At 40.0% G+C, this 27,971-nt stretch overlaps 1 protein-coding gene across 12 annotated transcripts in view; it reads left to right on the plus strand.

Moving 5' to 3' along the window:
* The window catches only part of ehbp1 (EH domain binding protein 1), a 169,450-nt gene that overhangs the window by 86,276 nt on the left and 55,203 nt on the right, over window positions 1-27,971 (plus strand). For 9 of the 12 annotated variants that reach the window (XM_044136431.1, XM_044136434.1, XM_044136430.1 and 6 more), the window contains 3 exons: window positions 15,518-15,662; window positions 19,978-20,208; window positions 23,259-23,410. In XM_044136431.1, coding sequence (XP_043992366.1) covers window positions 15,518-15,662; window positions 19,978-20,208; window positions 23,259-23,410 — 528 coding nt within the window. The remainder of the gene's footprint in view (window positions 1-15,517; window positions 15,663-19,977; window positions 20,209-23,258; window positions 23,411-27,971) is intronic. The other 3 variants (XM_044136438.1, XM_044136440.1, XM_044136441.1) reach the window with 3 other exon arrangements.

Here is a 27,971-nt window from a genome sequence, read left to right on the forward strand (position 1 = left end):
AACTAGAAGTCAGTATCCAAGTGTAGAAGCCCAATTGATCCTGCATTACAAGTGATGCTTAAATACTTTCATATTTGCTTTTGTTAAAGTTTATGTTTACACACCTGGAAACAAGTGAGTGAACCTGTGCAAAAGGGCTTGTTTTGACCATGTTATTTCATTTTGTCAAATGTTTGATGGAGGTTTCGTTCTAAACTTTTTTATTTACATTTTCACTCGAATGTTTAATCCGATTCATCCATTATTTTTGGAAATAAGCGAATAAGTTTATAAGGACACTTTTTAAAAAAATTTGTGACACTCAACTCTAGTTTTGCTGAAAGCAAAGGTTATTTTCAAAAGAAAAAAGGAAGCCTTTGCTTTATTTTCTTTTGACTTTCTTTTTACGTCAGTGTTCAGGGCAAGCAAAGTGTACATCCACCAGTCTCTTGAACTCCACTATTCTCTTTTTGCTGCTCGCTACGCATCCAATATGACGGAAAATCCAGTATGAACTGTCTCATCCTCTGACAGACCACTTTCTGAACCAGCTTTTAGAAAGAGAGACGACTTCTCCCTCATTACCTTCAGCTGAGGTTTTCTCATGGACGGCTGAGCGGCGCAACCTGAACGCGTCAGCAAGGAAGAAACTCAAATGTGGATGGACTTCTTCGTTGTCTCCTCTCTCTCTCTCTTGCTCTCTCGAAACGCAACTCTGTCTCTACAGAGTCTGTCTTTGGTCATTTTTGACAGTTTATATGACTAACAAAATTTTCTGCCCGCCTTCACTTTTTCCTTAGTGCACCGAGCAAATGCAGTCCACAGACAGCTGTCAGCAGAAGTACATTCACTGTTAAAAAAAAGGGGGTGCTGGGAGGGGTGAAGAATCGCTGTACTGAAGCTAACTAGACTAGAAACGCAGCGATTGAAATTGCCGGCTCTGAACTGAGCACGCTTCACTGAACATAATATACTGAGAGGAAGGGGCATGCTGATGAACCAGGAGTTACCCTGGGAAAGCACTGTGGTCCAATCTTCTGTCACGTTTCCAAATATTTCAGTAAAATAAAAAAAATAAAAAATGCAAAGGAGTTTTAAAAAAAAATAAAGTGACAAGGGATTTGAGGGTAAAATGAAATAAATACCTTTTGGTAATGAAATATCTAAAAGGCAACAGCCGCTTGGCCTCCGCATTTGCCGCTGGAATCCTTAAAGAGAAATATGCCCTTGAATTAGATGTTTTTCAGAAGTGCGCATGTAAGCGTGTGTTTGCGTGTATGCTCATAGATGTGTGTGTGTGTGTGTGTATGTGTGTGCTGGTGTTTGCTTGCCGGCCACAGGAATAACCATTCTGGAATAATCTGAGAGGAAATAAGTGAGGACCTTCTTAGGACTGGTGCTGGTTGAAAGTCTTCGGAGGAAAAAGAGCAAATTAAAAGACGTCTTCAAAGCTTTTGCGGCACCAGTGTATTTCCTCAGTGACAAAAAAAAAGAAAAGGTCCTCTTCGGTCCCTTGTTGTGTGGCAAGATATCTGACTTTAGTCAGATTAGCTCCTTAAAGTGGCTGGGTTGATTTCCTGACTCATTTCCAAGGACAATTGGCTAATATCCCCCTCACTATGCATAAGGGAAGGAATCAAGAGGAGGGGGAAGGGCGATATTGAATTGTTTACACTTTTTTTAATAGAAAACATTGATCAAAGGAATACGCCTGGCCTCGGGGCCAATGTGCTGATAATTGTTAGTGATTCAGATTAGATTACTTGATGTCTTCTTTTGATTAGCATGACTGTGAGTGTGTGTGCGTGTGTGTGTGTCGTCGTTATCAGCTGGAGAGGCAAAAGCCTTTCCCATTTACCTCTCCATCTGGCTAAGTAGGTGCTTTGTGGTTTAGCATGCATAAGGTATAATTTAATTCAATTAAAGCAGGACTCCTTCTTTGAGGGAAGTGACTAATGTGGGATAAAGGAAGGTCCTTGTGTTAGCTGTTTTAGAGGTGCTGCTTTCAAAGTAAAATTTAGAAATTAGTCTGATTGCACATTTATTAATATATTAGCAATCTTCATATCTTGCTCAGAGCCTCACTGTTCAGGGTTTTTAAGGTTTTGCTGAAAAAAGAAATCCATTATGAATGCTTCCTCTGTCCTTATGATTGCATTACATAAACCCACAGAGACAGGCCTCACTTAATTGATCTGATCTCAAAGCTCCTTAACGTTTTAGAAAAGCCTTTTACGGCACTCATCAAACAGGTAAATATGGGATAAAGTCTCAGATCTGCGACAATCTCCAGTACAACAACCAAAACCTTCAAGGTATTTTATTACACGTAAAGCCACGTGTAACTACAACCAAAGAACACAACAAGCAAGTCGGGAACGGAGACCTGGAGAATTTTAAAGCGGGATTATTTTTTTAAATTATGTACCAAGCAGAATGCATCTTAAAGAGCACTGTCCAACTGGAAAGAAGCAACGGCGATAGTTTGTGGACTATTTTTAACAGAGAAAAATCAACAGAAAAAAGGCATCTGCGACATCCACTGGAGTCTCTGGTTCGCCATTTCGGTTGTTTTGTTTTATACGTCACATTCAACAGGCTGCGTTCTCGATTTTCCCCTGAGAGCAGCAGACATTACGATATCAGGCAAAGACGATCAAACATGTTGATTTTATATCAGAGCGGACCCAGCGTCCTTCCAAGTGGACCGGATCACTGCTAACACACCACACACAGCAGAAATATCTCTTGAGATTATTTTAGTGAGCCGTTCCTCTAATTGGGGTGTCTGTAAGATTATTAGAAGGGGAAAAAAATGGGGCAAATATCAGTATAAACATTTTGCCTTGTGAACTATCCTTTACTAAATAGTAAGGAACAGAGAGAGAAAGACATTAAAAGTAGGGGGTGCACTGATAAATCAGCTCCGATTTCCTTAATTTTTGGCAATTGGCTGATTCTCTTGTATGAAACAATCTTGTCCACAGACCTTATCTTCCTCCACAAATGCCTGAAAATCCACCACTGTCCCTTTTGTTCTGCTGTGAGAGAAATTTGATTGGCCAGAAAACTGTTATCGGTGCAGGCGACTTCAGCCTGGACTTGAAGGTTCACCTACACCTTAAGCATACAACCAGAGCTACATTTGAATGGTTTAGATTGAAGCATATTCATCTGTTAGAAAGTCCAGACCTAAACCCAACTGAGAATTTTTACTAAGACTTCAATATACATATGAACAGACTGTCTCCATCTAAGCTGATGATTAGATGATTGAGGAGAAAGGTCTGCTCAGTGTCAAGTCTGTAGATGTACAACACTATTAGAGGAATACCATAAAATACTACACATGTAATTGGGGTGAAAGGTCCTACAAAATATTGATCTACGTTTTCCCCACAAATATGTAGATCTTTTTGTTAATCTGTTGCTTACAACCCCAATAAATACATTTGGTTGTACTGCTTCACAATGTGAATACGTTTACGAGACCCCTGTTAAATCAAATTCATCTTTTTTTTTCTATCAATGCCATGTATCCACACATCCACGGCCATTGTGACGGGATGTTTCATGCTTTTGGAGTTGTGTGAGTCTGTGTAGTTCTCCTGACCTATGTTCTCCCTCCTGCCATCCTTAATTGTAGCCCACAGTGACTGCTTCTTTCATCTAAGGTCACAGGTTTGGGTTCCTCTCTCTCTCTGCCTGTCTGCTCGGTTACTTTCTCTCATTCTCTCCCTCTTTCATGTCTGTTTTTGATTTTTCATCCAGTGTCTTTTTGTTCTAATCGGTTAAATTGTTCTCAATGGGGTTTTTTCCTCCCCCAAATCGGCCTTTTTCTCTTAGTTGCTTTTTGCTACTCCCTCCTTTGCCTTGTTGGCCTTTTAAGGACATGCACCTTCCATCTAACTTTGATTTAATAAGTGGCTCTTACAACACATCACTAGTGAATGGTATGGATGTCTTAAAGATTGTGATCGGAGATGTACCAATCCGATATTAATATCTGTATCGATCCCAATATTTAAAAATAGTCTAGATCAGGTATCTATGGCAATGTGCCTGATTCATAAGGGCAGATCTATTCAGTCAGTTCTATGCTTTGTGCTTTGAGCGATATCATGCTTTTTATTTATTTTACATTATATTCAGAATTTCTAATTGCACTGTCTAAACCAGTTGAAAGAAAGCTTGTCAGTTTATCTTTACATGCTTGATCAACATAGTTGGTCTCAGTTTCAGCTTCTTTATTATTTGTTTTATATTGGCTGTTGTACTCCTAATTGCACATGACTGAACAACATTAAGTTATGTTGTTTTTACATGTTGGATTCTCAAGCTATTTAAATGTATTTAAGTGTGCTGTACTGGTGGATTATGGATAAATTTGTGATTCAACATATTTTTGTCTGCGTTTAAAAAAAAAAACTTTTTAAGTCAGTTCAGCTGTTTTTCTGTGTCGGATCAGCATCGGCCGATACTGACCCTCAAATATTGGTATTGGAAGTGAGAAAAGTGGATCGGTGCATCTCTTAGTCTAGTGCCATGAATTTATTCTCGTCTAATTCTAAAAACTATTTTTTTGTGTTGCTCTTTAGTCTTCCCCACTGTTCTAATTTTAATAGAGAAGTTGGTGTGTGTCTGCGTCTATTCGCTCCAGGTCTTCTCATCCATTAGCAGATGAGAACAGTAATTTCACAGCGGCCTGGCCAGGCTAATTATCAGGATCCACACTAGGTTTGGGATGAACGTGTGCCCGTGAACCGCACTGTGTGTAATTCTTTGCAAAAAAAAAAAAAAAAACCTAAACTGTAAAGCGATGAGGTGTGTGTGTGTGTGTGTGTGTGTGTTTTGTGCAAATATCTAGCACCTGTGGCCTTTTTAAAAAGTATGTGCGCTTGCTTAGGGAGTGCACACACATGCCTTGGTGTTTTCCAGGTAAGAGAGTTCCCCTGCTCACTGACTCGTTGTGATTCCTATAATTGGGTCCCGTTTGATTTTTGCCGACCAGCGCCCCAGCTGCCCCCCCCCCGTCCTCATCAGTGAAGCGGGCTCCTGGGTCTCTGCTGTTTCGACCTGCAGGTGTTGTCATCTGCTGTCTGCACTTTAGTTTTTCTTTCTTTTCATTTTAATTATTAGATTTATACGGGACATATTCTGTTTCAGTACAAGATATGTTTTCTTCTGATTTTCTTGTCAGAGACCGTTCAGATTTCTTGTTTTCTGGTCGTTTGCACGTTAGGTGGAGAAACTGCATTCAGAGTCTGTGCACCACAAACCTGGAGCAAACTTCCAGAAAACTGCTAAACAGCCCGAAACACTGTTTTCTTTAATTAAAGGCCAAAAACACACCTGCTTAGAGTTGCTTTCAACTCACAATCACTTGAACATTGACCAACATATTTGATGTGTATGGATATTTTGGAAGATGGCTCTCGACAAGATGTAATGTTTGGTAGTGGTTTCAGGATTGGTAACTTTATGATGTTTTCATGACATTTTTTACGTTTTTATGATGTAAGGCTCTTTTAACTGCCTTGTTGCTGAAATGCGCTCTACAAATAAACTTGATTTATTGACAGAGTGTAAAACAACTTATAGCATTCACTAATTGGCAACTTTGCAATCATATTAAAGAGTGTGATATACTCTTTACAAGTCTCAACAACAATAAAACAATTTACAACAGTTCCTTTTGCCCTTTCTGCTCGTCAGTCATGCCATTAAAAGGCGAGAAGTAAGGTGCTGTCTGTACACCACATACAGAACACGATGGTGCTGCTTTTTAAAATTCTGACATGGCTTTGTGGACTCTGCTCCTTCATCCACACTTTGTTCTTTTTTCCTCCTCTTGTCCTTTCCCTTCCCTTCCTGCAGTAATAGTTTTCCTCCAGGCCTTGTTTGAATGTGCCTGCCACTCCTTTATTCTCTCTGTTCTCTGTTTTTTTCCCCCTTTTCTTCCTTTTCTCCCCCCTCTTTTCTCCTCCTTTCTCTTTTTTTCAGTTTTTTTTCCCTAAAAATGCGCCCTGAATGAAACTAAATAGTGTGGTGGGGAGTTTCTTTGCGCGCGTGTCTTGGAGTGAGAGAGTATGTGTCATGACTGAATAGACTGGAGCAGAGATCAAAGGCACAGTCTAAATTGAGTGTGTGAGTGCGTGTGCGTGCGTGGGGGCGTGCGCGGGCGTGTGTGTGTGTGTGTTAACGGGCAGGAGAAAGACAGCTCTCTAAATTGCAGGACAAGAGCTGATCAAGCCATCAGAGAAGAAAGCTGTAATTCACCTACAGTCGCAAACCTCTTCAGGGCCCACATACCTCTTCATCTTTCTTTTCTCGTTATTTTGTTCATGTGTGACCAACTGCGAGTGTCAGCAACGGCGCAATCCATCCTGTTTTGTTTTCAGACTACTGATGTTTTCTTTTTATTTCCTTTTTTTACGTAAAATCGTTGAACATGTCATCCTTCTCCATGAAAACCACAAATTGCGGATAGGCCGTGAACAGTTTGGACAGACGTTTTTTCAATGACATCGTTATTGATTTCCGCAAGGCGTTCTTTTGAGCACTTTGATCAAACTCAAATGAAAGATAAGCAAATTTCTTAATATCTGAATATTTTTATACATTTTCTTCTGTTTCTGATCTTTTCCAACATTTCATAATTCCTCATACGCATTAGCGAGTGATTGTCATAGTAGAAAATGTTTTGCATTTTGCAGAAACTTTTTTTTTTTTTTTCCCCCCACCAGGGTGTCCTTTTTGTGGGCTCTAGTGTCCCTTATACAACAGTAGGCTGACTGGAAAGGGGGGAAGACATGCGGCAAATGTCGTCTGGTCCGGGAATCGAACCCGCGACGGCCGAGTCGAGGACTGAAGGCCTCCAAGCGTGGGGCGGGCTACCCTCTACGCCACCGGAGCACGCCCCGCAGAAACTTTTTTTAATTAAATTTTTATTCCAACAAGTCATTGCAGCAATGCTTAATAGAAAAATACACATTGCCTTAAACCACTTTTATTAGCAAAGAATGCCTGTACCAGATTACAGTTCAAACTGTAGGAAGTTATTATAGAGCTTTACTCAGAACAGACCCTGAAATCAGAAGTACAGTATCCCTCACAAAGACACATACCCACTAACATTAAACCCTTATACACATAGCACAAGTACATTGACACACCACTTCTGGACCTTCATGTTAGTTTCTAAACATTTATCCTCTGACATATAGGTATATGGCCTTCACCTCCGTCTCGCAGTTTCATATTTCTGTATTTATAGCGTTCATATATTTGCACACCCAGACCCCTATCATGGGCGCTCACCTGTCAAATCATAATTAGGGTGTGTCCCTGTTCTTTGATAGCTATGTACAGTGGTTCTTCTTTAATTCTTTATCAAATGCATTGATCGCTGTGGGCCTCGCATGCCCATTGATCCGCGCAGTCCGTCTGGAGGCAGCCGATAAGCTCCACACTAGTCTCCATCTGCCTCTCTGCTTCCTCCTCTGTCACTCCCCTTTTTGCTGTCTTGCCTTGTTAACCTAATTTTGACCGGAAAAAACGTAGCACATTTCTTAATTTGCTCCGTTTCACCTACTTGAATATACTTGCTCTGCTTGGAGACGATTGGTCCAGTTTGAAGTCTCGTTCTTGAAAGTGGGAAACCTAATTTCCCATAAGTCTCTTTGGATTGTGCATCTTTTATTTTTTGAATAATTAGTGTTGTAGGAAACACATTGTATTTTAATTCAATTATAATTTTCAAGATATTTTTACAAACAACCTTCTGTGCTTGCAACCCTTTGGATTCTGACAATAGACTGCTAGCCTTGTTAAATGTCAGAACATATAGCCCATACATTTGTAACAAAAGATGCCTTAAAACTTGTATAAGGAGAATGTAAAGTTTTATCACCTCAGAGGCATTTTTCTTATCAAATTTTGAATTCAACACAAATATGTTCAATTGTTGTGTAGCCCTAAGTTGCATCCGTATCCTGCCTGAACTTTCAATCTAAGCTGTGTTGAGCAATGCGACTTCTTCAGTGTGTGTGTTCAGCAGTGCTTTTGCATGTGTGTGCTGGAAAAGATAGAGACCTAAAGGACCTCTTGACTGTGAATTAGCCTGTCATGACAAATGTCTGGAACTGCATGACTGGCTGCCAGACTGGCTGGCTATCTGGGAGGTTGGCAACCTCTTTTTAGATAGCGATTGTGTGTGTGTAGCATCACTCTGTGCCCACGCCAGGTCTCTGTACATGACCGGCGGTGCGTGCCCTCCCACCCTTTTTTCTCCCCCCGCTCGCCCAAAAATGAGCAACCAGGGCGACAACCTGCTCATAAAGAGCCTCCAAAGCAGAGAGGGGTCCTCACGCGACGCCAGCCCCACAGAGGGAGCCTCTGTCTCAGGCTTGCAGTCATCCGTTGAGCCTCCTTTTCCCCTCGGAGGTTCCCACCCGTCAACAGAAGACACAGTACACGATTGTTCTTGTTGTCACCATTCAAAAAAAGCAAAGTCTCTCCTCCTCCTGAGCCTTCATTCTTAAAGCCGGGTTACCCACTGACCACCAGCTGTCACGCTTTCTCTCCACCTTTTTCTCTGCTTGTGTTTTTCCATCCTGACTTTGATCGTGTAATGATGCAGCTGGTTGGGTTTGTACTCTCTGTGTTTTTAGTTGGGTTATGTCCCCGTGGCTTTTGGACGTGACGTTGGGCTGTTGGCACATTAAGGCAAGAGTTTGTTTCCATCTATTGTCACTTTCCAATTTGCAAACTGCTAGTGTGAGTACCCCCTTTTGTCCTGTTTCTGTGTCCGCTAGGTGGCATTTAATCTCCACCTGGTCAACCAATTTGCTCTTCAAAATAAAACTTCTGGCATATCGTTTTGCCACAGAACACTGGGTTTAATTGGACTGACAGAGTTGGTAGCGCTTGATTGACAGGCACCAGCCTCAGTAGGTCTGGCAATGAGCTGAAGTTTTGGAATGCACTAAATTACAAGGGGAGATAATGTCCTCTTATCCATATTTGCAATAGTTAGAGCTCAGAAATGCATAAACAACGCTTTATGCTGCAGAGTAGATAAATGTTGGGACTGAAAATCTGCTTTTCTCTTTTACCGCTTTTGTAAATAGGAAATCTCTCAACAAGTGTGATTGACATCTTGTAAAATTGGTTATATCACTCAAACATTTTCACATTTTGTCACATTACAAAGGCAAATTCAATGTATTATACATGGTTTTTACAAAAATTGTTGCCGTCTTAATGTGATTTTTTATTTTATTTTTTTTTTGAAGGACCTGATTAACTGTCAAATAAAATCCCAATTAAATGCATTGAGCTTTGTGGCTGGAATTGATTACTACTGTGAAGAGTACAGAGACCGTAGCTCCCTGTATCAATCCTATAAGTGCAACCTGCCGCAGGAGGTTCTGGTCATCTTCTCCATAGCCATTATTTAGTCGGATCTGTGCTAATCCATTATTGTGATTTAGCTCACTCACTAAAGAGGACAAGTCCAAACTGCAACAATCTACTGAGAGGATCATCGATGCTAACCCTCCCTCCATCCATGACTTGTTCAGTTCTCGTCAGGAAAAAGGGAGCTAACATTTCTACAGACCCCACACATTCTGGGCACAAACTGTTTTGAGAGGTTTACCTTTAGATTGGTGCTACAGAACACTATTTGTAACAACCAGCTGTCATGGGAGCAGTTTCTTGCTCTAGGCTTTCTCTGATGGATACCTGAGAGTACCAATATTGAAACCTTGCATATTTGCATTAATTCAACCTCGTCTTTCTCTTTTGTAATATTAGTTGATGGAGCCATATTATAAGATAGAAAAAACCCTTTAGCCTTGTTTTATGCATCTGTACATATGTTTATATTTTTAATTATGCAGAACAAATCAGAGCAAAGATCATGTGTGTATGTGCACAGACTTTGCGACTGAAGATGGTTAATTATTTACTAATAAGGGTGTCCTGATGCAACTTTTTGACTTCCAATACAATACAGATATTGCAGCTTTGAGTATCGGCCGGCACCAGTGTTTTCCCAATACGATATCAGCATGAATCATACATACTTTCATTACGTACTTTGTAGCGTGTGAATGTTAGAAAAGGCTGATATTAATCAGAACAATAACATCAAGTATGAGAACGACTGACCTGTTTGTTGTTAACTAATGGGTCTGTGTGCGGGATACAAATCCTGCTGGATACAAATGCTGGGCTGGCCTCAATACTGGAGTGGAGCAACTCCACTAATTCATGATATTCTTTCACTTTCTTCAGTCTCTTCTCCCGGATTGAATGACACACCCCACCCCACACCTATCGTTATTTTTATTTAGTTAGTTATTTATTTGTATTTATTTAATTTATTTTTATTATTATTATTTATTTTATTTTTTCATTAGGTGTGTACATATCGTGTCCATATTGTGTAAGAAAAAGAAAATTACCATTAGGAGGTTAATTGTATGCCTTTTTTCCATCCATATACTTTTTACCTCCTGTTCCTGTGTTTTGTTCTTTTCTATCGATGTCATGGAGAAGTTGTGTTACTATATAGCATACTATGTCCTTAATAGTTAAAATTTTGCCTGTAATGTCTCTTTCCCTCCTAATAGAAATATAAAAAAATAATAAATAAATACTGGAGAGGAGTGCTCCTCTCTTAGATTGTAGATGAAGGCTGATATAATTCAAAAACATTTACCGATTTCCAATATCGGATCGGGACACCCCTATTTACTAATTGGTAATTTGCAAAATTAAGGCAAACTAAAATCCATGTATCATTGTCCTGCCACTTCAAGGACTTTGTTGGTCTGTTCCATCAAAATTCCCAATAAAATATTTTGAGGTTTGTGGTTGTGACCTGACAAAATAGGAAAAAGTTCAAGGGGAATATTTAGTCCTATTTTAATACGCAACCTGCACATGCATGTAAAATTAGACAAAAAAAATGGCTACATCTTTCCCTCTCCTTTCACCAAAATGCCTTCTTTCTGTTACTGCCGCAGCCAGGCGGTTTTCCGCTTCCATAGTGTTAATCCTTGCCCCTGGACAGACAAACTCAATTTCCCGTTTTTCTGTCCCCAAAATTGGCCAACACCAATAATATAGAGGGATGTTTTGGATTGTGTTGGTTCCAGAGCTTATGTATATGTATACAGATAGAATGACATCAGAGTGGTAGTTGTATCTGTAAAGGCCAGATTTGATATCTGAACCAGACGATAGCCAGAAGGCCATAACATTGTAACATTACCGTTATCATATTACATTATGGAAACATCCATATTCCTGCTTCCACTACATGCAGATGAAAAAGATGGAGGTAAGAAGGAAACAAAGAACTGCTAGAACAAAACCAAGCTGACATAAAGAAATTATTGAACCCATTTGTAGGTTTCCATTCCAAGAATGCAAACTGCAAAAAACCTTTAGCAGTTTGATGCAAAGCAGTTTTCAAACTATATTCTAAAATGAACAAACCAAATCAATGTTAACTTTTATGTGGCGTTATAAATAAGCTTTCTGTTTGTCAAAAACCTAAGAAGTTGTCCCCTTAAATCTACTTTTCTATAGAACAGTAACAGCCATTTCTCCTGTCTTCACTCTTTATCTCCCTTTCTGTCTCACCCCCGTCCCCAACTGTCTTTCTTTTTATCAGTCTCTCTCAAAGGTGCGTTCCCCTCTCCCTATGGCCATCCCCCTAGGCGCTCTCTCTCTCTCAGCACACACACTTGCAGAGTGCATTAGGGTTGCTGTCATTTACAATACAGCCCCATTGTCCCAGCCGAACAATGGCTACAAACAAACAATTGACATGGAAATGGAGAGATGTAGCTCATTAGCGGGCGCTGCTTGTTTTGTTAATGGATAAATGGGTGGCTTCAATAGGCCTGCCCTAAAACCCTGCCTCAATATGGAGAAGCCTGATTAACAGGAAACCACAGGGAGGAAAGCGGCGATGAGGAAACGCAGCTTTGCTGTCCCCTGGGTCATATGCGGTGAGCTCTGTTCGAGGGATGAGGCATCGGTTCAGAGTCTGTTCACACGTTCAAGTGGAATATCGAGTCTGTCTGTTACAGTGACAAAAGTTAGACAAGCGACTTCCAGCTTTCTGTTTTCCAACATCCGTTTAACTCATAATGAATCTTTCTGCCCAAGATTCACTCATAACATTTCACAACAGTACACTGAGAATGGGAAGTCTCTCTCATAACACACTCTTGTGTGTTTGAATTAACTAACTTGTCAAAAGTCTTGCCAAAACTCGGGGTGCATTCACACCAAGTCTGCTTTAATCAAACTCTGGTCTGTTTACCAAGAAAGCCTGGTTCATTTGGGGATGTGTGAACACGTAATTGAACTCTGGTCTACCTAAAAGAACTCTGGTGCGGTTCGAATACAAATGTGAATAACAAGTGCTCCAGAGACCACTCCAAAAGCAGGTGTGGACTACAGCATAGAGCTTTCTGGGTAAATACAAGCAAACATACGCGAGAGTCCAGTGCTAGCGAGAGAAATGGCTTGTGGTTTTTTTACAAAAGGAAAATCCAACAATTGCTAAAATCTCACGCCACTCCAATTCTGTTTGCATTTTGTGAAGAAAGAAGTTATTCTCAATTCTTCTTCAGAAGTTTTCATGTCGTTTCCTTCAGTGGTTCTTAGTGCAGCGCCCTCATCGGCGAGATAGGGAACAGCTTTCTAAAAGTTTGGCTCGTTCAACAGTGCGATGTGGAGTGAACCGCACCAGCCGAAAATTTTGTAAATGTTGCAATTTCGGTCCCCAATTGAACAGAGTCTACTGGACTATCAGGAGTCAGAGCATCCTTGGTTTCAGATTACCTGTCCTAGATATTTGTTTGTGTCACTGCTTACTGTAGCTAATAGACTATGCAGTGAGTGTGTGCTGGTTGAGCCATCAGCAGGCAAGTGCCTGTCTTAACTGATGGTGGTTGCTATGTGTGTGTGTGTCTGTAGTGGCCACCACTATCAGTTAGATCATATTGAAACCACCTGAAAATGGCATTTCTGCCATTACTCTGATGGTGACGGCTCAATACTGTATCTGTCTGCTGCCAAGATGAGAAGTCTGTGCCTCTGTGCTCTAACCTGCATAATGTGTTGAGATGTGTACATTTATTTTGATAACAAAACTTTTTAGAGACAGGTATATCTTCTATGGTCAGAATAGAGCTGAAACACAAACCTATGTGAGGTGACCCTGTATAGATATAACTTGGGCCTGGAACTTTTATTTTTGATTAATTGCTTACATCGATTCTAATGCAGTTTTTTTTCACCTTTTTGTTAACATACAAAAGTACAGAGGACATGGCGACGTGTCTAGGATGTTCCCGGCCTGTCGCCCATTGACCACTGGAGATAGGCACCAGCAGCCTTGGCAACCTCACTCAGTTAGGGATAAGCATGTATAATGATGGATGGATGAATGGATGGAAATGTAGAGCTGAAACATTTGTAGTTGTGCTTTTCTCAGAATTTATTTCTTAAAATATCAGAGACACAGGGCTGGTATAATACTTTTCCTTTAAATTTTCCGTTTGGAGTTCTTTGTGCATTTTCAAACAGAGTTCCTACACATTCTGGAAATGGATCCTATCTTTCCATTTGTCCTTCCTTCTTTCGAGGTTCCATATCTAAACCGTGACAGCCATCAAGATATTCACTGTAGATTCATTCTGGATCTCAATTTGTTAACTGACGAAAAGAAATTTGGAAACCTGAGCTCGGAAATTTATTGAATTTTGGCGAGAACATGTGTAGAAACTTTAATGAGTCACTTCTGAAATGCCACTGCTAATTGAAATAAGATCACCACTAGTAATTTAAAACATAAATATTCTGGCAGCATTGCAGTAGGTGACATTCCTTCACTACATTCAATGGGATCTGACAAGAAACAGTTCTCTGATCTGGTATGGTATTCCTCAGCTCTCCCTTTTCTTTGACCCACAGTGTCACCCAAACGTTGCTAGATTACTCACATGTCAATAAACCCTAAGAAGTCACCTAACTAATGCTACAAATTTGGTTGATGAGAGAAGGTAATACACTGAAAGAAAATCAAGACAGCATCTGGTGTCAAACACTCTTATGTTTATTTGGCCCAGGCACTGAAAAAAGTGAGTTTGTGCTTCAGCTCATTATTGTTGTTAAAAGATTGTTATTGTTACGGTTGATTTATATAATATGTGGATCTGTGAGGAGTTGTTTTGTACCAACAGCAAGCACACAAACTGTAAAACTTTGCTAAACAACACGTTTTCTGACTTGACGCACTTCTATGTGTCTGACAACAACGTTGTCTTAGTGGTTTAGCCTCTGACTCACACAGAGCTATGTTTTCATTCCTGCGGGATAAGATGTGTTGTCCTTGGTGTTTTTCCTTCATGTAAAACCAATATTTGTACAAGACTTGTTTTGTAATCCTGTGGTGAAAGGTTTTACAAACTTAGAAGCGAGTTTTGTGGCAAGAGCAGAAATTCATCTTCTTCCAGGCCTCACTTTACCAAATTTTACCTTTTGTGCACCTGGATCTTTGATGAGTCGTCACTCCTGGCTTCCCCATGTTACAATGCAGTAATGGGCTATGTGTCCATTAGGCATATTCCCATCAGGACCTCTTTGTTGCTAACGAAATCTGATTACTGTTTACATCAATGGTCATGCTCTGCTGTTCCATACCATGTAAGTTTTCTGATGGCCTGCATCCAGAGGCTCCTAGTGTGTCTGAAAACAGCGTTTAAAATTAGCAACCTTCTTTGAAGAACAGTGGAAAATCCCATTATGATGTATTTATCCTAGTGCTATCAAGGATTGTTGGTGTTCTCACATCAAAATACAATGAAATATGCCTTTTGAAAGCCATTTATTTGCAGTGACTTTTGGAAAATGTGTGGGAGTTGTTTGTGTTTGCTGTTCAAGCAAAGAGTTTGAGTAAACAATGTAGTCTCTAAAAATGTTCTGTCAGATTCGTGTTTGCATTTATGTAGTCCTGCATAATTCTTGCCAGTCAAAAATCTAGCATGATGAGCTTGTTTGTGGTCTCAAAACTCCAATACTTTTTGCCATTAAACTAGAGTAGGGGTGTCAAACTCCAGTCCTCAACAGTCAGTGTCCTGTAACTTTTAGATGTGCCTCTACTGCACCACATCTGAATAGAATAATTAGGTTATTAGCAAGGCTCTGGAGACCTTATCTACACAAGAAGGAGGTAATGAAGCCATTTCATTCCAGTGTTTTGTACCTGTGGCACATCTAAAAACTGCAGGACAGCGACCCTTGAGGACTGGAGTTTGACACCTGTGAACTACAGGGAAAGAGTGTTGCATTGAGATAAAAAAGAGATAACGTTGTCCTGAAGCAGTTCTGAATGGTATGAACATATGGTCCTTATGTTGCTTTAATGATTCGTTTATAGCAGATCTATAAAAGAAGTTCTCTTATGACATTTGCCCTCTAAAGAGCCGTTTTCCCTGGTTGTGTGCAGGAGCGCGATGCAGAGCGTCGGAGACAACTAAGAGAAAGAGCCCGACAGCTTATAGCCGAGGCCCGATCCGGAGTCAAGATATCCGACATGAGCTTACTGGATCCAGCTAACATGGAGAGAAGCAAAGGTACCAAGGCAGCAGGAGGTCAGGACACACCTGAAGGCCCTCACACATGAAAATAAGCATAAACATGAGCCACAATCTTTCTGAAGGGGATTTATGTTTATTTATTTACTGACATCCATAGTAGAAACATGAAATATTCACTGCAAGTAATTCAAAAACTAACAATCACTAATAATTATTTGCTATAATTCAAACGTCACAGTCGTATGGTTTTGACTTTAACTTTCTATATTCACTCACACATTTCCATTATGCTCTCTAAAGGGGTTCTGCCTAATCCTCAGTGAAAACAAAAATGTCATTTGACAACAGCCGCGGGTCTAAAAATCACCACCCCCTCTATTATGTCTTCACTCTCGTCCGCCGTCTCTTTAGGCCAGTAATTATTAATCAGCACTGCGTATTGTGCGTCCAAATTATGTTCAAAACACCGAGCACTTCTAATAACATCTTGTAGCAGTAGCAAACACTGCCTATGCACATTTCCCACTGCTTTCCATTTCCCTGAAATTGGGGTTATTATCCCAATGACCATTATTAGGCCGCGCAAGTCATTTGTTTCAGATGTCTTTGTGTTATGCACCCTGCTTTTAGTTGCTTTGTTTTAGAAGACCAAATGCCCTGCATGCAAATGACAAAGAGTGAATGCAGGTTCCAAAGGAGCGCCTGATTTTAAGAAAGAAATAAAGTGAGTTCAACTTAATATCAGAACTGTGAAAAGAAAAGGAACAGGAGATTATAGATGCACGGTGACTAGATCACTTCTTTTTCATTTTTACTGAGTGTTGCTTAGCACAACACACTTTGGTAGTGACGTTTTTGCTATGAGATGAAGACTCTGTTGTACATTTTCACAATCAGAGAAGTTGTCAGAGGAAGCACAAAACTGTAAAAAGCTATTTAAAAGGAACCATATTCTGTGTAGAGGTGAGTCTGCTGTTCCTTCAGATTCACTCAACCTCTGTGAGGTGGCCAAGACCTCTGGCCACCTCACATCATGATGCCTTCATCATGGCATCATTTTGCATCTTTTTTGGCTGTGAAACTCAGTTCTTTGCCACAGGACAGCAGTTAGAGCTTGAATTGCTGTCCAATTTTACATGAAATTGGTGAAGGAGCAGATAGACCCAGAGTTGACATCAGTAGATACAGGCTAGATTTGGAAATGTTGAGACTCAAATGTTGTGGGAGTCAGCCAGATCTTCGGAATGTTCATTTTGGTGGAGACCCTTCAAGGTCCACAAGACATACCAAGTCAAGCTCTTGTGAATTGCCTCCCGTTCCAGTGCAGGTCATGGTGTTTTGTCACGTATGTGGCTTACAACAGTACAGTAAACACAACAATCATGGCATAGAGGTGAAGGACTATTATGAGTTCACAAGTTCGGAGGATAGTAAAATGATGATTGACGAGCTCCAACATCTCCATGAAAATAACATAAGGCATCGGATCAGAACCGAGCAGGGGGAGTTCAGTGTTTTAGTCCAGCACTACATACTTCCTCACAGCCTTGGACAATCACTACTTCAATCTTTCTATCATGGATAGTTTCAGGACCTCAACGCAGCAGTCACATGTTCGAGTCCTGGCCCGTCGACTATTTCCGTATGTCTTCTCCCTCGCTCTCACAACCCACTTTCCTGTCGCTTCGCTATCAACTAAAAGGCTACCAGAGCCGAAAAAAGTTTAAGCTATCCATCCTGCTCGGTTACTGAAAAACTGGCTTCTGGAAGGTGAGTAGCAATGTTTTTCGCCTGAACAAACACCCACAAAATTCTGACTAACCACACAATAGCTTTGCATACAGGGTGGAGCAAAATTTTTTAAAAATAACATAATTTTCGACATGCAACTGCGACCATGAGAACCCATTTCAGCAGTTTGGCTCAACCATGCAGAGCCCTTAAGCACTCTGAGACACAGTTGGTAATGCACTCAGCTCCATCAGACTAGACAGCAGATATTAGCAAACATCTGGAGGAAGTGCACATCTGTTGAGCTCATTATAGGAGCTACTTCTCAGCGCTGTGCTGCTAAAAAATGGTTTTAAAGTGTTAGTAGTGATGTTGTGATGACTTTCTGAAGATGGAGTTTCAGGAAGAGCAGGAGTTTTGAAAGAGGACCAATTTCAAGGCATCATTAACAAAGTAAAATTTCTCTTAGGTCATATTTGATATACACAGCATTTCTTTCACAACTGGAGTTTTCATAATTATTTGATTGTGCTGTAAAATTGCACAATGCCTATAAAACCCATAATGCTGCCCCTTGACATAGCTTAGAGTTAGTTATTGAGACATATGTACAGTCAAAAAAAAATTCTGAAAGCAATAATAAATTAAGTTAAAGCACCAAAATCAACGCTAATAAACTCTTATCAAGAGGGGGGGCAAAAACAGCAGAGGACAAAGACTGTGAGACAAACTGAAGATAACACTTGATTTATTTGCTCCCTCAGCATTTCTTTATTCGACTAATTGTTGATCTCATTAAAAATGGAGTCAGAGGAAAGAACAGAACCGAAGAGGAGGAAGAAAGAGAAACGCTGTGGGCTGTGATACACAAGGCCTGCCGAGCAGAACGGCTAATCCTAGCCCCCACTCTCTCCGTCTCTCTGCCGCTCTCCCCTCATCACCATTCACAGTCCTTTAAATGCACCTCGGCCTGCCCCCTCCAACAGTCTGCCCGCAAAGAAACTTTCCAAACTCCATCACCATGGCCCCCCCTATTAATTAGGCTTCAGCCAGCCACGCAGGGATGGCGCTTGCTAGCACGCTTGGCATCGCAGCTAGCAAATTAGAAAAGAAAAATCTGGAAATACTGTTATTTTGACTCCGTCTCCTTCCCTCTTTGTTCTTGGTGTTTCTCTCCTCCAAGTAATAAATAGCAGAGGAGGGAGCTTGCAACGTCTGACACTGTTTACTGATTGTTTTGTTTTTAATCCATGGTGGGTTATCCATGCAGCTAGCGCCGCACAGGTCTCCATTTGACTTTCTCCTAACATGCTTTTTGTTTTGTTCCTAATGTGGAGACACCATTGTTTCCAACGAACCCCTCAGGAGACTTAATGGAATATGTGCTTTCATGTTTTTGAGGTTTTTTGTTTGCCTCACCTCTTTTATCTGGAACAAGAAAGGCAAGCAACAGATCTTTGAATGAGGGAGAAATTATACAGAGTTCTCATTTTCACATTGTGTGCCAGAGTTTTTTCCTTCTTTTTTTTCTGCCCCAACACACAAACCCACTCAGACATTAGCTACAAACTTGACTCTCTGCTAGGCTTTACTAATTTAGTTTGAGTGTTATACTTGAGATTTCGTTGTTTGTTCGGGTGCCGGAAATTCTCGTAAATGTTTGAAATTGACTTTGGAGTTTTCAAGGTTTGAATTTTGGATCAAGAGCCCCTGGAGGCATGGGTCCTTAATTGCTTTCAAACAAATTGGTGTTTTATTAAATGGTTTGCTCTTTTAGATTAAAAATACATTAAACTCTTAATGCAATAAAGACTTCTCTGGCACACCGTACGTCATATTTATTTAGGGCATTTATTGATAGAGTTGAGCTTTTCTTTTACCTGGGTGGAACAAAAATACAGCAAACTTTGTTGTACTACCATATAATCCTGAAAAAAATGAAGTGTAAAAGGAGCCCAAAATCAATATGCTTTTCATGCTTGGGATGTGTGTGCTTGAACTTTTGACTTGGCCATATATTTGTATATGTTAATGGGACTGAAATTCCCTTCAGTTAGGATCAGTAGTTCTTCTGTACATAAGTACATACACTATGGGTGTTCAAATATAATATAGATACTGGATATCGCTCCGAAATCAGCCAAAATCATGGGTATTAATTATGTTGCTGTGCAGCTAAAGTCTCAGACATAAGCATGCCAGTAGAAGAACTAGCATTTGGTCCGCCCCAGGATTTCTGTCCAGCAGTACTTGTATCCCAAATGCAGACCTGATTAGTCAATGATAAATGGGCCGGTTGATTTTGTAAGAATTGTTCACTACTGATCAGTATTGATTTACTGTCAAGCCCTAGATGAAATAACACCACACAAAACAGGTAGCTTCTCAAAGTGATCATGAATGTTCTACATGTACGTGCTGAATAGTTGAGTTTTCGGATCAATAACTCAGGTAGTAGGATCACAGGCTGATGCTAATGCAACCTAATCAAATACTGTCTTTCTCTTCTCTTCCCTCTCATTCTCCGTAACCATCACCCTCCTCATTGCCATGACTACACTTAACCCTACATCCTCTCCTCTTTTTTCCCTCTTCATTTGCTTCTGCCCATTTGTTTTCTCCAACTTTGCATCCACAGATGTTTTGGGCAGGTTGAGAAGCCTTGAGGAAGATGATGTGGACGGTGAAAAGAGTGAGGATGAGGAGCAGAGTAGGGCAGAGGAAGAGCACTTCCACTTTGGTGATGGGGATTCTGTTGATGCTGCCTCGGCTACTACTAACCAGCTACCACAGGAGGCCCTTCCGAGCACATCCACCCCACTGGGGTGCCTGGAGCTTACTAACCCCGCCTCTGAGCTAACCTCTCTGGGTAAAACTAACGGCTGATGCTGCGTGATTCATTCACTCTTCTAACTTATTCATTTCCCAGGTCACACTTCACCTCTAACTTGAATTCATACTAATCATTTAGAGTCGCTGTGTTTTGTTCTTCTAAATTATGCAAGGACAAACTTTTTCTGATGATACAGATACACTGACTCAGAAAGAAAATACTTCTGAACATTCAAGTTTGTTGTTTGTTTCATCATAAACTTCCCAAACTTTTGATCATTAAACTGAAAAGTTAGTCCAAAATAAAAACAAATATCTCCAGGAAAACATTTGGCCAAATCTTCAGAGGTAAACTAATTGCTTTATTTTATTTTTTTTGTAATTAATTTGTTCTGTTTACCGCTTGCGTTTTCCTGTCGATGTGCGATAGGTTAGAGTGCCGGGAGGGACACGACAAAACAGACATGAAAACAAACAAATGCTTTCTCTACCTTTTGAAGTGCATTATCTTTTGCTTTTCTTCATTATTGTTGTCTTTGTTGGAAATGTTTTTTTAAAGGAAAATCTGTGGTTGCGAACGTAGCTTTAAAGCGTCTGATGCCGCCCTTTAATCAGTCTATATTAACTCCCTAAATGCAGCGGAGATTATGTGAATTTTGCACGTGTTTTAGCTGTGTTTTATGTGATATGACAAAGTTAAGAGTGTGTGTCTATATTTGGTATCTTTATACATGCATGTTGCATGTGTGTGGGTGTGTTTGATGGCTACACACAGGGAGATGACACATGAAACGGTTGCCCTCCTGTTCTTTCATCTTCCTCAATGCTGTGGTCTGGCCTGGCAGGGGAGTTGTGGTTACCAGTCCCTGGAAAATAGAGCTGTATGCAGCCACTGGCAGACACACACTCGCACACACACACACACACACCGAGACAGAGAGAAGAAAACAAACAAGACAGAATAAAAGCCTAAATAAATATTGACAGGTGGATTTAAAAAGAGAAGATGTGGAGTAACTGAACTTCATAATCTATTTTATTTATGGTTTTGGTTGTGTGTGTTTTTGATTTCCATTTTATTTAATGTTTTTGGTTGTTGAGTTTTATTTTGGATATTTTATGTGTCAGTTCCAGAGTTACGTGCTTACAAAGTTAAAGTTGATGGAGCTTCCAGAGAGTAAACGCAGCGTACAAACTTATGCTATTTTCAACAAATGACTTGAAAATGCTTGTAAAAAAAAAAAAAATCATTTATTGTAATAATTACATGGACAATTTATTGCACAGCAAAATTTGTTTTTGTGACAGGCCTAAAACTTTGAAATCAGATTTTCCAGTTTCCATGGTTACAGGAGGGCTGAAACAATTGATTGTGATTAATTGATTATTGAAATAATTGTCAACTAATATAATAATCGATTAATCATTAACTGGAGTATGCAGACTAGAAAATGCCATTTTCTGAAAAAACAACACAGCCAGAGCAGTAACTAAGCCAAGACTGAGAAGAAAAAAAACAACAACATGTACATTTAAGGAAAATCTGTAATTGTTTGTTTGCATTTAAAAAAAAAACATTTTTCTAACATTTGCATGAAATAGGGTTAAGTGGTTAAACAAAAACTGTGCAGAATGTAACAAATCTTTTAATCCGACTAATTGATAGTTGCAGCTCTTGGCTACAGGGGTGTAAAACCCAACACACATCCATACCAGAATGGGTCACTCTCAGGAGCTCAGTGAACTCCAGCATCGATAGATTGACTCTCTCCAGAACAGCTCAAGAACAGAATAGCACAGCGTAAAGAGTTTTGTGAATTGGGTTTTAATGACCCAGCAGCTGCATCCAAGCCGTCCATCACCAAATATGCTGCACAACGTTGGATGCAGTGGTGTAGAGCAGTGGACTCTAGAGTGGTGGACACTTGTTCTTTGGAGTGATGAGTCTTGCCTTCCTTCCTGGGTTTGATGGTTGCCGGGACAACCATGCTTCCCTGACAGCGTTGTCAAGTGTAAAGTTTGGTGCTGAAGGGATTATAATGTGGGGATGGCTGAGTTTAAATTACCCCCCAATAGTTCCAGCAAAGGGAACGCTTAACCCTTCAACATACGAATATATTTTGCGCAATTTTATGCTCCCAATTATGTGGAACCACCTTTGGAATGACATCTTCCCCTTCCAACACAACCGTCCACAGCACACAAAGTGGTTTTGATAATTGAGTCTTGTGTGGAAAAGCTTCCACACAACAAATCAAGAAAACAAAACATCTTTGTTCTGAATTAGAGAGCAGGTTGTCTCTTCCAACATCAGTGTTTGACCTCACAAATGCACTTTTGGAAGAAAGTAAGGACAGTCTTCCCAGGAGAGTTAAAGATTTCTCTTCTTATTTATTCCACAGTATATCCAAGCTAGTGTCATTACAATAAAGACAAGTTACCTGATACTTGACTGATATTTGTTGCTGTATTCCTATTCAAAGGAGACAAAGATGAGCTATTTAGCCATAGTTCCACAAAGTTTTGGAGACGAGACTTTAGTTGATGAAAAATTTAAGCAGTGCTTTTTAACTCTAACCTTAAATTAGTGTCTATATGGTTACAATACAAATACCTGTATAAACAGATTAACCTTAAGCATCTGGAATACCTCAGACCTCAACACTGTAAAAATGTATTGACTATTATGAAAAGATGGGCTCATGCCAGGAAGTGAAGAAATTTAAATTAGGTGTGCACCGACTCCAGTCCCCTGGCTAAACACCAGTCTTTAAAAAGCCTGACATGCCAATTTGGGCGATACCAATATTTTTAATTTTCTGGAAAGTTGCAAAATTTTTATTTATAGTGGTAGTGTTTGTATATATATCGGCCTTTTCGCACATTTTTTTTACCGACTAACAGCTAGAATTCATCCCGGAGAAACAACCAATGAAAGAAATCATAAAAGAACCCAATTAATTTGACATTAGTGTTAAGTGAAGGTAATTGATCAGAACTGAATGAAATGCTCTGTTGTAAGGCGTTTTGCCATATCTTGGTCAGTTATGGTTCTTCCATGTCCTTATGCTCTTTCTTCTCTCTCAGGCACAAACAGCAAGCATGTGGATCTGAAGCTGAAGAAGCTGACAGAGACCAGTGCAAGAGGAGTCACTTCCCCTTTATCTCCTTCCTCCACGTCATCCTCATCCTCCCCAACCACCTCCTCATCCTCACCGCTCAGCCCTGCAGGATTGGAGGTACCGACACACACTGAAAGTGCCATTTTTTCCCCCCAAACTCCCTCTCTGTTTTGTCTTTTTTTGGTTTTTTCCTCCTACTCTAGGCACCATCAAAGGTTCAGCCCAATCAATTAGACCAGATTGACCCCGTTTGTCAGCCTGCTGACCCTTTGTACTCGTCCGTCAGTCGAACCTTCACGGAGGACCATAATTTATCCCTCTCATGTCTGTTTAAAGCCATGACAAACGTACACGTGGCATCTGAGTGCTCAATATTTGTATGTTGCCGTCCCTTCTATTGACTGCGACCTTTCCAGACTGTTAGGTGTGTGTGAGGGGACAGGTGTGGAGGAGAGTTACGTCTATAACTTCTGATGAGAATATTGAGTCGACGTGGCAACCAGGCAGTCTGAACATCTGTTTAATTGATTTTGAATGTCAAGTAGAATAAAGCGAATGCGTGCATCGCTGTCAGAACACGTTAAACTCTCAGAGTGTACAGCAGTGTGAGATGTCTTTGATCAGCTATTCACATAAACACCCTCTTGTGTTCAAAGCCTAAAAGGCTTAGTGCTTCGTGGTTGGAAGAGTGCATATGTGTGCATGTAATCATTTGACCCGTCACAGAAGTAGAATCAGTCAAAAGATTTGTCCTGGGCTAAAGCATGCGACCTAAAAATGCCAAATGTTGGACCTCTAGTCGCCAGTAGTGGGTTTGGGAGCTCCATCACTAGGTCCACCTTTTTTCTCTTGTCTTTATCTCAAAAATGGCTTCATTGGTGCTGACATGATGACATTTTTTAAAAATCTGTCAATGCCACTTGTCTTAGTTATTAAATTTCACTAAATCACAACTGTGATGAAACAAAGCAGCTGAAAAATCATACTCTACACTGTGTTCCAAATTATTATGAAAGTGATGTTTTCTCAGATTTTCTTAAATGGTCAATGCAAATTATGGTCAGTATTATTTTCAAGTCATGAACTATTACTGTGTAAATCAAATTTTATTGAACAAAGCTCCCCATGAGAACAGTATTTTTTTCAAAAATAAAAAACTCAAAATGCTCTGTTCCAAATTATTATGCACAGCAGATTTTCTAAACATTTTATGGATTATAAAGAACTGCAAACGGTCATTCTTTAAATGTGCAGCATTAAGTGGTCACATGTACTAAAATCAAAAGCTGTTTCAATCAAAAACATCTTAACAGACAGAGTTACATGTTAACATAAAACCTTCTTCAGCACAATTCTTGATCGATTGAACTTGTGAGTTTCTGCTTGAATTTCTTTGCAGGATGTCAGAATATCTTCCCAGAGCTGCTGGTTTGATATGAACTGCATTCCACCCTCAGATCTTCTGCTTGAGGAAACTCCAAACGTTCTCAATAGGGTTGAGGTCAGAGGTCAGAGGAGGATAGTGATCACACCATGAGTTTCTCCCCTTTCATGCCCACAGCAGCCAATGACACAGTGGTATTCCTTGCAGCATGAGATGGTGCATTGTGATGCATGAAGATGATTTTGCTACTGAAGGTTCGGCTCTTCTTTTTGAACCATGAAAGAAAGTGATCAGTCAGAAAGTCCATATATTTGCTGAGGTCATTTTCACACCTTCATGGACTCTGAAGGGTGATTCTCTCCCCATGATTTCGGCCCAAAGCATGACTCCACCACCTCTTTGCTGACGTCACAGTCGTGTTGGGACGTGGTGGCCGTCCAACACCAATCCACTACTGCGTCCATCTGGACCATCCAGGGTTGCACAGCGGTCATCAGTGAACAAGTCTGTTTGAAAATTAATCTTCATGTACGATTGGGCCCACTATGAGTGGTTCTGCTTGTGAGCTCTGGTTAGGGGCCCAATAGTAGCTTCATGCACCACAAGCCTCTGGAGGATCCTCCACCATGAGGTTCCAGAGGCTCCAGCAGCTTCAAATAACTGTTTGCTGCTTTGTAAGAGCATTTTAACACCTGCTCTCTTAATGCAATGAATTTGTCTAATAGAAACCTTCCTCAGTATGTCTTTATCTGTACAAACTCATCTTTGTTCTGAATCAGACACAAATCTCTTCACAGTACAATAATGCTTCAGTTTTCATTAAATATCTAATGTTTTCATACCTTGTCATATGGCACTACACTATCTGATGATTTTCGTCAGCAGAGATCCTTTCTCTTTCCCATGTTGCTTGAAACCTGTGGCCTGCTCAATAATGTGGAACATCCTTCTTTAAAGCAATGATTGAGGAATCTGCTTTCCTCAATTAAAGGAACGTAGACTTCCTTTAATTGATCTCACCAGACAAACTAATCAACCAGCTCTCTGAAATTAATTATAGTGATTTAAAGAGCCCTGACACACAAAACCATCTATAAATTTAATAGCACAACAAAAAAATTCATCTTTATGACACTTAAATCCCATTTGCATAATAATTTGGAACAGGGTGTAGAAACTGAAGTATCATTAGGATGGTTCAAATTTGTGTCCAACAATATTAAGTTGCACAGATAAAATTTACAAGTGCAGTAAAGAGGTTTAGTACAATAAGGTTTTGCACCTGCTTATGCTACAGATTTATTGACTAACACAATTCATGATGATTTAAATCTTAAAATGTCAGAATTTCTATTCAGTTTTGTACTTTTGAGTAAGCTTTGAAAGACCTTATTCCTAATTAGTTTTTCTATTAAAAGAAACATTCCTGTAAAGCTGCACCGTTTTTTAAACGTATATATTTTGTTCTGTTTGGAGAAAATTCTAGTCTATGAGATTCAAATGGGAAATGCCGCAATACCTATGCTGAATCAACATTAGGCGATAACATCTACTACATTAAAATTTAAGGACTAAGTGAGAATGGCTAAAGTGACGCTGGACTAAACATTCCCCTGTTTCTGACCTTAAGGAGCCAGCTGCAGCCAAACCAATATCCTCCCAATTGATTATTTAATCAAAATGATTCAGAAACAATTTAACAGTGATGGCATAGTTACTTTGAAAAAGTAACTTTAATTGGATTACTGATTACTCCTTGAAAAAGTAACTTAGTTAGATTACTGACTACTTGATTTAGAAATTAACTAAGTTATACTAAAAGTAACTTTTTTAGTTATTTTCAGCAGCCTCCAGGTTCTCTGTTACGGCCCTGCGTTTGGTGTCGGAGCTCAGAGCTTTTCCTGCGACTCCACAACTCAGATGGCTGCACAGATTTGTGACACTTATCTTAATATTAATCATTATAATGGCGTTTAGTATTTATAATGGCGCAACTTTACGGACACGTTCATTCATAGCTGTTTTCACGTTTATGGCGCTGTTCAGATTAGTCTCGATGTTTGCAGTTTGTCGTAGCGCAATGCGAAGCTCAGCGTCATGTTACCTTGACATTAACAAAGACATAGTGGACAGGGAGAGTCTGACTAACTGGATGTCAGACAAATTCTGGCGTTTATGTCTGCTTACTTGCTAGTCCAAAAAGCACAATCTGCGACTCATTAAATTTGCAAGCGACTTTACAAAACATCAAGCCCAAAGCCGCTTGTAATAATCAGACTTGGCTAAATTAGCTTAAAAACTCAAATTAGTTCCTGTTTTTCCCACAACAAAGTACACCTCTCCCTCCGTCGTTTACATTTCTGTCGCTGCTGATAATGTCGCACAGAAACGTCGGTCACTCCCCAAGACGCGTAGAAGAAATTGTCATGATATGTAGTGAAGAGGTGGGGAGGAAGATGCTGAGAACCCAGGTTGTCGAGAATGAAACGAAGAATTTAATGATGAAACAAACAATAATTAAAGTCCAGGCAGCACAGAATGAGCAGAAGGCTAATGCTGGTAGCAACTGGAAATAACTAAAACAAACAACAGACCAGACTAGACGAGACAAGACGAGACAGATTAGAAACAACAGATTCGACAAGGACCCAACCAGGAACAAGGAACACCGGTGGGATTAAATACACAGAGGGTAATCAGGGAAATGAGATACAGCTGGGAACAATCAAGGGTAGACAGGACAACACGGAGACTCAATAGACACAGAAACCTAAAATAAACAAGAAAACTCAAATCCTCACGAAAATAAAATTTAATTGCAAAAGAAAATAGTAACGTACAGTAACGCAAAGTGATTTCGATAAGTAACTGTAGTCTGACTACTGGATTTGAAATAGCAAACGTTAGATTACTCGTTACTGAAAAAAGTGGCCCGGCGTCAGTTACCTTGTAACCCGTTACTGACATCACTGCAATTTAATGGGTTGATTTATCAAAATGTGCAACGTTTCATTTGATCGTATTAATGTGGAGACTTTTCAGCAAAACCTTTAGACAAATCGTCATTGCGCATCGTTTAGGATGTGCGATACTTGCTCTGTGTAGAATTATAAATGAATCGGAAAGGTGGAGGAACACTGAACTGACCCATTTTGTCACGTCTGATTGTGAAGGTGAAAAAAGTGTTAGGAACCGAACTATGGAGCAAAAAAAGCCTCATTTCCTACATCTGTCTACATTTTCTTCAGTTGTCCTAAGATATCTCTCTGAAAGTTGTTGCGAGTTTGCATTATG

This window comes from Gambusia affinis, linkage group LG13 (genome assembly GCF_019740435.1).
Source record: "Gambusia affinis linkage group LG13, SWU_Gaff_1.0, whole genome shotgun sequence".
Classification (NCBI taxonomy): domain Eukaryota; kingdom Metazoa; phylum Chordata; class Actinopteri; order Cyprinodontiformes; family Poeciliidae; genus Gambusia; species Gambusia affinis.